The 14,811-nt window shown below is 44.6% G+C and overlaps 1 protein-coding gene and 1 long non-coding RNA gene across 2 annotated transcripts; both read left to right on the top strand.

Annotated features, from left to right (window-relative positions):
• Positions 1-383: 383 nt before the first annotated feature.
• LOC105419021 (G1/S-specific cyclin-E1-like) lies at positions 384-2,727 on the top strand. Its single transcript, XM_011620312.2, has 5 exons — positions 384-476; positions 628-762; positions 1,019-1,130; positions 1,206-1,363; positions 1,993-2,727. Exons 1-5 carry the CDS (start codon positions 384-386, stop codon positions 2,191-2,193), a joined length of 699 nt encoding a protein of 232 aa, XP_011618614.1. The 3' UTR covers positions 2,194-2,727.
• A 6,958-nt stretch (positions 2,728-9,685) lies between these two features.
• LOC115248630 (uncharacterized) lies at positions 9,686-12,013 on the top strand. Its single transcript, XR_003887420.1, has 3 exons — positions 9,686-9,712; positions 11,184-11,351; positions 11,955-12,013. It is a non-coding gene; the product is annotated as an uncharacterized lncRNA (long non-coding RNA).
• Positions 12,014-14,811: the final 2,798 nt, after the last annotated feature.

Genomic DNA, 14,811 nt, shown 5'->3' with positions numbered 1-14,811 from the left:
GAATAGCAAACAAAATAAATGAGATGCAGCTCATTGGTAAGTGGTGCTATTTGAGCTATTTTTAGAACAGGCCGGTGGGCGACTCATGTGGTTCTGAGGGGCGACCGGGTGCCCGTGGGCACCGTGTTGGTGACCCCTGCTTTAGCATGTGCTCTTCCACACCGTGTGAAAGCTTTAATGGCAGCGTCTATGGCTGTGGAAACAAGTGCTTCGATAGTGTTGTTTCATCCTTTAACGTTGAAAGTACCACATGCAGTTGCAGACAAACATGACCTTCTACATTTAGCATGCATGGCTCTGATGCTGCCGGGCCCCCTTTGAGGGCTCTGCCTCCGAGTCTGGTGCGGGCAGTTCTTCATGGTTCTGTTCACCTCCTTTAGGAGATGTATCCACCAAAGGTCCACCAGTTTGCCTACGTTACAGATGAAGCTTGTACAGAGGATGAAATCCTCAGCATGGAGATCATCATCATGATGGTGCGTAGAGGCGCTCCTCCAGGAACTGGATATTTGTTGCTTCCCTACAGAGCTCCTTATTCGAAAGCCTCATCCTTTGATTGGTTCACGTTAGAACCTCTGAATGGAGCAGAACCATTCCACACACTCACGGTCCCTTCTGCTGTTGCAGGAGCTGAAATGGAGCCTGAGTCCTCAGACTCCCGTCTCCTGGCTCAACGTTTACATGCAGGTGGCCTATCTGAAGGAGACGGACGAGCTGCTTCTGCCCAGATACCCCCAGGAGACCTTCACGCAGATCGCACAGGTGCCCTCTCTTTCAGTGACGCATGTTTGGCTAAATTGTTCCGTCCTGGATGGCGTTCAGCCTTTGACCATGTGAGGAACCTCTGGTCCCTCTGATTGAGGTGACCTGGGTCTGAGCGCTGAAGGTCCAAACCCAGAACTGCTTCTTGTTAGCAAAGCTTGGCGAACATACTGGAGGAAGCCAAGAATCTGGGCCTGCAGGTGCTGCAGAGGTGTTAGCGCGCGTTAGGTTTGAGCCGTCTCCTGTCTCTCGCCAGCTGCTGGACTTGTGCCTGCTGGACGTGCGGTGCCTGGAGTTTTCCAACGGCGTCCTCGCGGCTTCGGCCTTGTTCCACTTCTCGTCCCTGGAGCTGGTGGAAGCCGTCTCGGGTAGGAACGGTAACGCGGTGCGCCGAAGGGCGGCGCCGTTTCCTGTCTGACCCGTCCGCTCTCGTCTGTCTGCAGCGCTGAAGCGGGCGGAGCTGGAGGAGTGCGTGAGGTGGATGGTTCCTTTTGCCATGGCGCTACGGGAGGTCGGCGGCGCCTCCTTGAAAAGCTTCCCGGGAATCCCTGAAGATGACGTGCACAACATCCAGATCCACGCTTCCTACATGGCCTGGCTGGTGAGCTCGGTTCTTCAGCAGAACTTCATGCACAGAGCACACAGAAGTATTTACCGTATTTTCCGGACTATAAGTCGCACTTTCTTTCGTAGTTTGTCAGGGGGTGCGACTTAAATAAATACATTCGTTATTTTCACACTGACAACCACAAGAGGGCGCTCTAGGCGTGTGTACCTGAGGAACGAGTTCCTTTAGCGACGCAGAAGAAGCGAAGAATTTTCCCCCAAAATGCGACATAGTCCAGTGCGACTTGTATATCTATTTTTCTTCTTTATTATGCATTTTTTGGCTAGTGTGACTTAAACTCCGGAGCGGCCTATAGTCCAGAAAACACGGCACATCAGTTTTGAACACATTTAGACCTTTAAGCTAACTGAAGGAGACTTTTCTCAATGACCTTCAGGCTAATGAACAGTTTGTTGCGCAGCATCGTGGTCCACTAACCTCCGGTCCCCACAAAAGCTCTGAAGCTCAAACCCAAGATGGAAACATTCAAGCCTTTTCTCACTTTTGAGTGAAATGAGCCAAATATCCAACAAAAGTGTCCCTTTAAAAGGGCGTCTTGGTCCGGAGCGTTGCTCCAGAGAAGACGCTCCGGCTCCCTCTGAGCAGAGTCTGTCTCGTTGCAGGACAAGGCCTACTCTTACCAGGACGTGGACTTGGAGCAGCACGGCAACCACCCCGTCCCTTCAGGCATCCTCATGCCGCCGCTCAGCAGCGAAAAGACTGACGAGCCGGTCCGGGCGGACGCGTTAAAGATCCGACCGCGGATGTGTCCGGCGTCCCCGCAACAGTCTCAGGGGGACGCGGCGCGGACGGATGAAGCCTGACGAGCTCGACCCGGAGAGGAGCCCGGAGGGCTCATTTCAGGGGCGGAGTCACGTAAAATGAAATGATTATTATTATTGTTTTAAACTGGTGTTCCTGCACACGGTGGCTGTTTTAGGGACGGGAACAAAGAAATGATGCCTGTCCTGACAGGAAGGGACAGTTTGTGATGGGACGCCTCACGGTTCTTTTAAACATGGTTCACAACCATCCTTTCATATAACGGCGGTCAGTTTTAGTTTTTTCTATGCAGAGGCCAAACTGAACGGACGTTATATGAAGCCCGGGGTGCATCCGTAGCCTAATTTGCCCAAAACCATTCCTAGGGTCTGTTTGGCTCTAATTGCTGCTATAAAGTGGGCTTTGCATTGTCTGTGTGTGTGTGTGTGTGTGTGTGTGTGTGTGTGTGTGTGTGTGTGTGTGTGTGTGTGTGTGTGCGTGTGTGTGTGTGTGTGTTGAGATGTTGTTTTTGATCCTACACTTTTTAACGGATTGGACATGAGTGACGGTGCGTTTAGGGACCAGTAGCTTGGCTACGTAAATGGACACATGAATCAGTCAGGCTTTAGAAGCTAAAATGTTGATTGTATTTAACTCTTATTTTATTCCCAGTTTGTCTCCTTTCACCAAATGTCAAGTTTGGATTTTACTTTTTGAAAATAAAATGCTGCTATATATATTTTTTTTTCCATTAAAGGCAGTTCCTCAGGTCTTGTTTTCAACTCGTGGTCGATCGCGCTGGAATCATCGACGGGCTGCGAGAGAATTTATTGGTTTTTGCTCTCAAGCAGATGTTAAATTTAGTGCTAATTTACTCTACGATACAGAAGTGCAAATTAAACCGGCTATTAGAATATAAAGCAACACTAAAATACAAACCAACATTCAATCAATCTTTATTTATACAGCGTCTGTTACAATCAAGATTGTTTCAAGGCGCTTCCCAGAATCCCAGGGCCTGACCCCAGACAAGCAACAGTGGCAGGAAAAACTCCCCTTTAACAGGAGGAAACCTGGAGCAGGACCAGGCTCATGTAGGGGGACCCTCCTGCTGATGGGGGGGGGGTAGAGAGAGAGGAGAGGAGAGGAGAGGAGAGGAGAGGAGAGGAGAGGAGAGGAGAGGAGAGGAGAGGAGAGGAGAGGAGAGGAGGGGAGGGGAGGGGAGGGGAGGGGAGGAGAGGAGAAGAGCATAACTAAGATGTGACCTAATGATTAGACGACCCCCTAAGTATGATAATTTGTCTGTCTGTGATAGTAACTGGAACTACAGAATTAGTAACAATAAGCTTTTTCAAAGAGGAAACTTTTAAGTCTGATCTTAAAGTAGCGATGGAGTCAGCCTCCCGTACCTGGACAGGGAGCTGGTTCCATAGCAGGGGGGCCTGGTAGCTAAATGCTCGGCCCCCCATTCTACTCCTAGAGACTCTGGGAACCACAAGTAGACCAGCATTCTGAGAGCGGAGCGGTCTGTTGGGCTGGTAAGGTGTCACTAGCTCCTCCAGGTAGGATGGAGCTAGGCCTCTGAGGACCTGGTAGGTCAGAAGAAGGATTTTAAAAATGAGTTCTCAAGAACTTTACAGATCAAAGGAAGGTTGGATATCGGCCTATAATGTACTAACACATCAGGATCCAGTGATGGTTTTTTAAGCAACGGCTTAATCACTGCCACCTTGTAGGACCGGGGTCCATAACCTGACACTAAAGAACCATTGATCTGGTCCAGGATAGAACTGCCTATCAATGGTAAAACATCCTTCAACAGGTGTGTTGGGATGGGATCTAAAGGACACGTGGTGGACTGGGATTTCTGAATTAGCGATGACGCCTCAGAAAAATATATAGGGCTGAAGGAGTTTAAGGGCTCGTTGGAGAACCTGTATGTTCCCACATTCGGCACATCTGGTGATGGTCCAGTTGTTGGGATGGCCTGGTTAGCTTTCTCTCTGATAGCTAGAACTTTATCAGTGAAGAAGCTCATGAAGTCTTCACCACTAAGGGAAGAAGGGATACGTGGATCTAAAACACTGTGACTCCTGGTTAATTTGGCCACAGTGCTGAAAAGAAATCTGGGGTTGCTCTTATTTTCCTCAATTAAAGAAGAAAAATAAGCTGTTCTAGCCTTACCGAGGGCCTTTTTGTGAACTACCAGACAGTCTTTCCAGGCTACATGGTAGCTGTCTATTTTACAAGAATGCCACTTCCTTTCCAGTCTTCGCACTTTCTGCTTGAGGGTCCTGATGTGTGAATTATACCAGGGGCCACACCTCCTCTGATTTACTATTTTCTTTTTCAGGGGGGCAACGGAATCAAGCGTGATTCTCAGTGAGGTTGCTGCACCTTCAGCAATAGTCGACCTCAGCAGGGCTAAGATTATAATGACTGATCCCTGGGGAAACACACAGTGGTCCTGGGATCAGCACAGGGATCACTTCCTTAAACTTAGCTACAGCATTATCTGAAAGACATCTGCTATAGTCAGACTGAGCTCTGAGCATAGAAGAATCCTTAATCATAAATGTAAAAGTGATCAAAGAATGGTCTGACAGGAGGGGGTTCTGAGGGAACACTGACACATGTTCTACCTCAACACCATAAGTCAGGACTAGATCTAGGGTGTGGTTGAAGCCATGAGTTGGTTGGTTTATCTGCTGGAGGAACCCAACTGACTCAAGGAATGAGATGAAGCCATTTCTAAATTTGTCATTTACAACATCTACAATCTGGTGGTTTATTTTGAGTTTTATTGTTTCTACATCAAAAATCCAAACACAGAACATAAACAATGATTATACTGTAAAATAAAACTGTTGAAGACAGGATGTGACGCTGGAGGTCAGGATGTAGAGGAGGAGGAGGAGCTCTGGAATTGTTGTTTACTTCTTTTTCCAGAACTTCATCTTTTTCCAGATCCATCCACAGAAGCTTTTTTTCTTTTGCTTCTTTGATACTTGAAGCTGCAGAAAAGAGAGAGTGTGTTTTAGATTTCACTGAACATCATCTGAAATCTTCTGGAAGAGGAACAAAGGCGAAAGCATCTCACCTCAAGTTGGAGGACCGCTTCAGAGAGCCTCTGGAGCTCCTCTTTGGTCTTTGCCTCCTCATGTTGCCTGAAACGTTGGCTTTCCTGGAACTTGTGCTCCAGCTCTTCGTTCATCTGGACCCATGTCTGAGCGGTCCTCTCCCACCGCTGATGAACATCAGCCAGCATCCTGTTAAAGTTCTCTTCTTTAACCACCAGCTGCTGCTTCATCAACTCTTCTTTTTGCAGGATCTTCTCATTATATTTTTGTTTCTCTTCATCAAGAAGTTTCTGGAACTTTTTTTCTTCCAGAAAGAGCTGCTGCCTCAAGGCCTCTTTCTCTTCATGAGATCTTTGCCTTTCTTCCTGCAGCTTCCTTTCAAATTCCTCCTGGATCACAAGGAGCTTCTGATTCAGGCCTTCCTCCTGCTCCATCAGCTCTCTCCTGTGTGTCTCCTCGTTCTCCTGCTGCTGGCTGTGGAGGGTTTCCTCCAGAGAAGCACATTTCAGCTCGCTCTCCTTCAGAGCAGCTTGTGTGCTGTTCAGCAGGGTCAGGGCCTCCACATGGGCCACAGTTCTCATTTGTCGCCTCTTCACTGCCCTGCTGAGCTGCTCCTCCTTCTCAGCCAGGGCTTCTCTGAGCTGCTGGACCTCTTCCCTCCAAGTCTCCATGGATGATTCTTGCTTCAGTTGCTGGGTTCCTCTCTGAGTCATTGATGCGTCTGCTGGTCACCAGTGTGGTACAAGAGTGTTGAGCTCCTCAGGCGTGTGCTGATGAGGTGGAGCTGATGTGTTTCGGTTTGATCCTTTGATTTCATTGATCTGACATGAAAGAGCAATTTTGACATCAATGACATAAAGGAGACATCAATGACATAAAGGAGACATCACTGACATAATGGAGACATCAATGACATAAAGGAGATCAAAGACAAAAATGCCAACTTAAGATAAAGTTGGAGGATTCCGTTCCCTCAGCTGAGGGTTCTGTTCCCTCAGCTGAGGGTTCTGTTCCCTCTAGCCTTACGAGGGCCTTCTTGTGAACTACCAGACAGTCTTTCCAGGCTACATGACAGCTGTCTATTTTACAAGAATGCCACTTCCTTTCTAGTCTTGGCACTTTCTGCTTGAGGGTCCTGATGTGTGAATTATACCAGGGGCCACACCTCCTCTGATTTATTATTTTCTTTTTCACACTTTTTCACAAAAAAATAATGGCAAAAAAGTGACACGTAATATAATTGAGTAGATTTTAATAACTGCAACTTTTAGTAAAAAGTATTGAATAAATTATCTACATTTAAGCTAAAAAAAACAAGTGCAGGTTAATGAATGCAATAGTTAAAATGTGTTGGATTTATTAATAGTAGCCAAAAAGATGAGTTATATACCCAGGAAATATTAAGCAAATACAAATCACTTTCACAAGAAAAATTGATTTATGTTTACTAATTATCTGAATAAAAGTAATTAAGATTTACTAAATATTTGGGAAAAGATGATTAAGTGATTATTTAGCTGAAACTGATTTATATTCATCAGTTATCTCAGCAAAATTGAAAGAAAAGTATTAAATATCTGGACAGAAATAATTGAGATCCACTCAATAAGATAAATGATATCTACTTATATTTCAGCAAATTGTTCCTAAACTCAACACATTTGCACCGTTATTGTTATACATCTATAACTAAATAAATTGTTTAAATTCAACTTAGAGTTGCAATCACAGGACTTCAAATCCATTCAATAATACTGAATGTCACTTTGTTGCCATATTTTCTTTACGTATTATCCACTCAGTATCGTGCAGTCTTGCTACTACAGAGTAACCCAGTTGGTTAACAGATCACCAAGCAGAAAAGAACAGCAGGTAAACATTTATTTCAGAACTGTGTCTATAACCATTTTTTACATCTTCTCCCATTATTCATTTGTGCAATTATAAATTCCTCAGTGAAAAACCTGGAACATTTGATGACCTCAGTCTGAGCTCAACAGTGGAGCTAAAATGAAGCCAATAGCATATTTCTCCTCCAAACTTGACTCTGTAGCACAGGGGTCACCAACCTTTCTGAGACGGAGAGCTACTTCCTGGGTACTGAATCATGTGAAGGGCCACCAGTTTGATACACACTTCTGAAATAGCCAATTTGCTCAATTTACCTTCAACTCAATGTCATTATTAATAGTTAATGATATTCATCTCTGCAAAGACACTGATCATGTTAATGATTTCTCACAATCAATATTGTGACGGCTCTGTCGTGCCTCACTGTTGTCGGGGCTGGCTGGAAGAGCAATTCCCTGGCTGACCTGCAGGGGGAGTGCCAAGCGTTTCCAGTCGACCCAGCATGTTCACCTGCTCACCTGTGGCCCATCTGCTGGGATTGGCTGCCTGACGGGGTCCAGGTATAAAACCTGTCTGGAGAGCGTCGAGGAGGCCCCCTCTCGTCCTCTCTGGTGTGCTGCAGTGGAGTTCGTCAGATGAGCCCGGAGCTTGTCACGGCCGCAGGAGTTTGGAGTTTCCGTCTTTGTGACTATTTGGACTTTTCTGTTTTATATTCCACTGGGTTCTTTAATAAATGTTATGTTGGGTTGAAAATCCTCATCGTTGGTCTCCCCATTTGTATGTCATGGCTACCTTGAGCCAAGTATTCGTGACAATATCAACAGTGATTTAACAAGATCGGGAACAGTTGAATATCAATATGCAACACTTTATTTCAAGATTTTGTCTTAGTGCAAGTGTTTTTCAAATTGAAATAAATGTTCAAACCATTTTAAAATGATCACTTCTCCAACAGTCCTAGGAAATCACAATGTCCCATTTTTACCAGCCACTGACATTTTTTAACAAATCATGAATTACTTTGCACCACGTTTGTACAAATAATAAATCACGTAAAATACAAAAAGAAACTTTCAGATTTTAAAATAAATCTGATTACGTTTTGAACTTCACACTTCAGTCTGCAGATTTTTTCACATGAACATTTTAACATGAACAATTGTCACATTTTGCAAACACATTTAACAAATTCTGAAGGAGACACCAAATCTGGGGTCCGTTTCTTTGTCCGTTGGGGGGGAGCCTGGCGTTGCTGCGGTTACCAGTGTGTTGTCCTCTGGTGGGGAACTTGACAGTGCAGCTCTGAGTGAGTCTGGCAGATGTGCATCAGGGAGGCGTCTTCTGTGTTGGTTCTTGATGAAGTTCCTGTCAGAAAAGGCTGATTCACAAAGAGAGGTCGAACCAAAAAGGCTTGCAACCTCCATAGCTGCTGTACATACACCACTGTACGTTTCTGTGTCAACAAGGCACCAAAAGTTTGGTGCAGCCTGAGAGGCTTTGAGCTGCAGCTCATTTCACAATGTTCCAATTTCAATTTGCATCTGTGCAGCATCCAGGCTGAAGGTTGCACTGAACTGCTGAGCAACGCATGATATGTCCACGTTCATGAAAGGGTTAGAAATGAAGGACACACATGGCTCAAGCTGATCCAGGTCCCAAAACCTGTTCTCAAACTCTTGCCCAAGTCTTTTTATGAGCTGAGAGCCCTTTTCTGCGCTTTAGTCCAAAACCTCACATGCAGAAGCGTTGTCTCTCAGCACCATCTGCACAGAGGGGAAGTGCAGCACCTTTTGTCTGTAAATGCACAGAGAAAATGTTCATCTTGGCTTTAGATGCATTTACAGCACTGATCCTATCAGCAACAGTCTCACCTTTGCCTTGCAGCTCCCAGTTCAAACTGTTCCGTTTCCCAGTAATGTCCGTTAAAAATGCAAGGTCCAGTGTCCAGCCAGTGTCCTCCAGCAGGGCGGCGTCTTCCCCTCTGGACTGCATGAACTCTTTTATTTCACTCAAAAGGGACAAAAAAGGAAGCAAAATCCGTCCCCTGCTGAGCCATCGGATTTCTGTGTGTAGGAGCAGGTCACCATATTCAGTTGGCAGCTCCACTGGGGAACAATTTGAAAATATCCTGTTGAAATTATTCTAAATTATTCTGATTAAAAATCAAATTGGCACGCTGATTCCAAAATTACAGTCATTTCCCCCCCAGCCCGTCAAGTTTTGAAAGCTTCTCCTCCAGATCAGCAAATTTCCCCTAATGAGCTGGAGTCAGACTGGCCAGCTGATGACAACTGGATCAGCTCCGTTGGTGCCGTCACCATTAAGAGGTGTGTGCAGCCCCCAAAAGGTCAGTACTGTCAATATCCTATAGGGACACTTTGAACCAGAGAGGATCCTATAGATCAAAAAGTTGACACAGTTTGATTCCGCAGCCAAAAACGAACATCTGTCAGACGAACTCCAGTTGTTTCCCAGTATTTCAGTTAAAACGTGGACCAAATTGTTCTGAAGAGAGGCGCTTGTGCTGGATATGACGCGATCCAACCACAAACACGGGACGTGTAGAGGAAGAAGAAGCGAAAGAGAAAGTTCTCAACTTCGGGCTCCATCCTGAGTGACCGAGCCCTGATGGAAAACCTCTAATATTCAGGTAGCATTTGGTTCTTTCACTGCTGTCGTCTCGAATCAATGTTCCGCTGCGAGATGCGGCTTAATAAGCTGCGTGTGCGCAATGAGCGTGCGCGTGTTTCGGACGCACATTGCGGCTGGTCGACGGGAATGTTGTGACGGATGATCAAACTTTGTAGCGTGTTTCCTCTAACTGCGTTTTCCGCTAACCCTGAGCCAACATTTTAGAGGTTGAGGAAGCACATTTTAATACTCACAATAAGTCGACAATATTATTTGCAGTTAGTGGAAAAATCCACGGAAAGAGGGACACAAACGCGACAGTTTTAGCCTCCTCTCTTTGTCCCTCCACCAGGGGGACAATCAATCCTTTATTTAAAAAAGGAGAGTATGTAAAGAGGGAGAGATCAAGGCATTCCATTTTATTGTTTTAACAACTGGTTCTTTGTGGAATATGAATTTGTTATTATGGATTTATGAAATGTGTTCTGTTTTGAATGAAGCAGTCAAGAAAACGAAACCTAAACCCATGGTGTTTTGATATATTTGGTCCTGTACATGTGGTCAGATAAGATTAGTCTGAGCAGAATTGGGTGTTTTTTGCCCTTTGCTGTGTGTCATCTATTCTATTCAGCATGTTGGGTTGCTTGACTTCTGTTGGGTTGTGGCAACTTGATCATCACTTCTGAGATATTGACACACCTTTTTCCTGAGGCTGGCTCCAATGCTGCCAACACACCTGGCCATGGATATGGTGGGACTTCTGTGATGGTCAGAGGTGGTGGACAAGCTCTGCTCCAAAACAAGCTTGCTAGATATGTTTGGGATCTCCTCCGCCACAACCACCAGCTGCAACTAGTAGCTGTGCACGCCATGCAGAGTTTTGACCTCTAGGTCAGGCTACAGATGTTTTTTCCAGCACCATCATGTGTTGGTGAGAAACATGATGCACCTGATTAAAAAAAGCTGCTTGTAATCTGACAGACGAGCCATGATGAGATGTCAAGGTGCGTTGTTGAAAATGAAGATCCTCTTCTTGGAATCCTGTCTGAGATGACAGAAGATGATGCTGCATTTGACCCACTTTGATGATGTGATGACGTATTTCTGTTTAGTTTTGAATGCATTCTCATCTTATTTGTTGAATTTAATGTTGAGAACTGACATCTTGAAAGAATTTAGGTTTTCTTGTAAACCATAACCAGATAAAAAATGATTTCATTTGTATTTGTGTGCGTCCGTCTAATGCCACCGCACCTTTTGAAACACCCAGGAGAAACATTTTTTCCACAACTATTTTATGTTTAACATGGTGTAAACTTTTAAGATGTCCCAAAACTTTTTCCCAATATATATGTGGCCTGTATGATGTACAGGGTGACATCATATAATAGATTTGGATGTGAATGAGCCGACAATACGTCACTGGACAGACCTCTGCTTGTCTTCATGCTGAGAATCATGTTCTTTAACCTTATTTTCTGTGTCAGCAGACTGTTCCTGCTTAACCGTTTAGACTCACATTTAAAAATGAGCGAATGTGTGATGGAAGAGGAAGAGAGAGCAGAGTCCACAGTGTCCAGCTGTGTGTCCATGAATAGCGACAGGTCCAAAGACCGCCCTTACAACTTCGGTATCAGACCTCAAGGCTCACCTTTAAAGTAAGGTTTTCTGAACCACATAACTCTGCCTTCGAACATTTCACAACCATACAAAACATCATTTTGTAGGTATTAGCCTCCACTATCGTGAAAAATGAAATTCATCAGCTCTTTAAAATGAAACGGTGCACAGTCCTTTCACCATGTTGGCCTGTGGAAAACCAGTGTTGTCGGCCCGATGGACCAGCGTCCCCGTCGTTGCCGGACCACCGTTGGCCACCAGTTGGGTTTTGGGATCAAAGTGGGGGCGTTTCCTGTATCCGGTTCTCCTCACGGATCCATGACTACAACATGTTGCTGCAAGTGCAGAGACGTTTGCTCTGGAAAGAACTTTAGAGCACATTCAGTGCTGCAGGATGAGGGGCTGGAAAAGGTGCCAGTTCTTTTCTCACTGCAGGGAACAGTTAAAAAAAGCAGCTTAAACTCTGGAAACATGAAAATTATACAGATACATCATTGATTTATTGATTCAGTTGTTATCCAGAATGTATTAGAAATGTTCCTGTTTGATAAAAATGCAGTGAATTGGGATTATTTAACTACAACCTCTACAGATTATTTACCTTCATCACAGTCTCATCACTATTTCTGATGTTTCCTCAGGATGGACGAGGACAGAGCAGAGTCCACAGTGTCCAGCAGGGTGTCCCTGAAGAGTGACCAGTCCAAAGATGATACAATAAACTTCAGAAGTTCAGACAAAATGTAAGAAAACTAAAGCGTGATGATGTGTGTGTGTGGCACCCTTTACACTTTGGTATTGGACCTCAAGGGTCACCTTTAAAGTAAGGTTTTCTGAACCACATAACTCTGCCTTAGAACATTTCACAACCATACAAAACATCATTTTGTACGTATTAGCCTCCACTATCGTGAAAAATGATATTCATCAGGTCCTTAAAATGAAACAGTGCACCAACATGTCAGGTGTTCGCTCCCATTAACTCCCATGTTAATTTTAGTGTGGTAAATCTTTTAAAACTGAAAATTGCTTGTGTTTTTAACTGGTCATTTCTCCTACATGGGTTAACATCATCTCACTAAAATTCCTAGGCATATATTTTAAAGTTTCCCAACAATATCCATCATTGCAGAGTGCTCCAGCTCTCCATTTAGATACGGATGGGTAAGACATGGCAGGTCTGTGCAGCTTGTTCTGCCACACTGTTCCACCACATGTCATGAAAATTCATTAAAAAATCTATTTATAAGGCTCCTGGTTCTAATAAACCCATAGACAACAATATCAGTCATTTCTAAATGGTTGAAATAAGCTTTTGAATACGCGTGACCTCTGTGCTATTTAATGATCAGTTTCAGAGACCAGACTACTGTATTTGGAGCATAAATGGAGAACTTTTGTTCTATTCTATGAGTTTATATTCCTGATTTGGCACTTTTATTTTTAACATAAATTCACAATGAGGAAAAGCCACTAAACACTTAGATCAAATACACTTTTCTCCAACTAAACGAGCTTGTTAGAACGTAAATAACTTTATATTTTTTGCTCAGTGTTCATTCAATCTTCAACTGTCAGAGCAAACTGAAAGTAGAAGTGAACGCAGCCTTTCTTAGGCGTTGCTAACGCCCAGTAGACATGTATAACCACTATTCCCATTTTTGACAGCTATCAGAAACGGTCTGCTTCCATTGGAGATTCCTCCTGTCCCGAGGGTGAAAACAAACGGAGAACTGAACTGCAGACCGCCGACCTGGACAACAGCGTCTCACGTAAGCTCGTACATTTGTATTTATAAGATACTTTTGGGTCGGAATAAAGGAACAACTTGTGTATTTACAATGTGCAAGATCCAGAGAGCTCTTGCTTGGTTCCACTGGAACCCCTAGACCCTCTTCAGACCTTCCTAAATGCTTAGACAGTATTTAGCAACATTTAGTCATTTAGTTGTGGAAAGTGTTAAAGAGCTGAAGGCAGGTGACCTTTACAGGACAATGGGTCTGCTGAGTATGATGTGTTTGGAGAAGGTTTGATGTGTTTTTCTAAATATCATCCAGCTTTTACCAGCTGTTTAGTCCAAGCAAACTCTTGGAAGACATGGAAATGGTTGTTATAGACTAAATTAGATTGAAACCCAATGAAATAAAAGAATAGGTGTACATAAGAAGACATAACATTTCAAACTGACAGTGAGATGGGTCATGACCCGACTGTTGCTTCTATCATTCAATCATGACAGAATATTTTCCAGTTGAGGACATCTGTGTTACTGCTGTAGATGACAATTGTAAAAGGATTTAAAAGATTGTTTGTTTTAGAGGGTGGTGAACTGCAGGAGGTGATAGAAGGTCATAAGATCAGTCTGAAGAGAAGATGTGAACATGTGACTGAAGGAACTCATGAAGCAGGAAGTGGAACCCTGCTGAACAAGATCTACACTGAGCTCTACATCACTGAGGGACAAAGTGAGGAGGTGGACACACAACATGAGGTGAGACAGCTTGAGAGAACCTCCAAGAAGAACATCCAGGACACTCCAATCAAGTGCCAGGACATCTTCAAAGTCTTATCTGAGCAACAGAGACACATCAGAGTGGTCCTGACCAACGGTGTCGCCGGCGTTGGAAAAACCTTCTCAGTGCAGAAGTTCAGTCTGGACTGGGCAGAAGGTTTGGAGAACCAAGACATCAGTCTGGTGCTTCCGCTCTCATGCAGGGAGCTGAACTTGATCAGAGATGAGCAGCACAGTCTTCTCTCACTGCTTCATGTTTTCCATCCAACATTACAGAAGATCAGAGCAGAAGATCTGACTGTCTGGAAACTTCTGTTCATCTTTGATGGCCTGGATGAAAGCAGATTTTCACTGGGTTTCAACAACCATCAGGTCATCTCTGATGTCACACAAGTATCGTCCGTTGGCGTGCTCCTGGTGAACCTCATCCAGGGGAACCTGCTTCCCTCAGCTCTCATCTGGATCACCTCCAGACCTGCAGCAGCCTATCAGATTCCTCCCTCGTGTGTTGACAGGATCACAGAAGTACGAGGCTTCACTGACTCCCAGAAGGAGGAGTACTTCAGGAGGAGGTTCAGTGATGAAGATCTGTCCAAGAGAATCATCTCACACATCAAGGCCTCCAGGAGCCTCCACATCATGTGTCTGATCCCAGTTTTCTGCTGGATCACTGCTATAGTTCTGGAGGACATGATGACCAGAGACCAGAGAGGAGAGCTGCCCAAAACCCTGACTGACCTCTACTCACACTTCCTGAGGGTTCAGATAAAGAGGAAGAAGCAGAAGTATGGAGGAAAGCAGAGACCAGAGGAACTGACTGAGTCTGATAAAGAACTCCTTCTGAAGTTGGGTCGGCTGGCGTTTGAACATCTGGAGAAAGGAAACATCATGTTCTACTCAGAAGACCTGGAGCAATGTGGACTGGACGTCTCCGAGGTGTCCGTGTACTCAGGAGTTTGTACAGAGATCTTCAAGAGAGAGAGTGT

The sequence above is a fragment of the Takifugu rubripes genome, unplaced genomic scaffold, assembly GCF_901000725.2.
Source record: "Takifugu rubripes unplaced genomic scaffold, fTakRub1.2, whole genome shotgun sequence".
Lineage (NCBI taxonomy): Eukaryota > Metazoa > Chordata > Actinopteri > Tetraodontiformes > Tetraodontidae > Takifugu > Takifugu rubripes.
The sequence above is the reverse complement of the archived record's forward strand: the minus strand, read 5'-3'. Positions and strand labels throughout refer to the sequence as shown.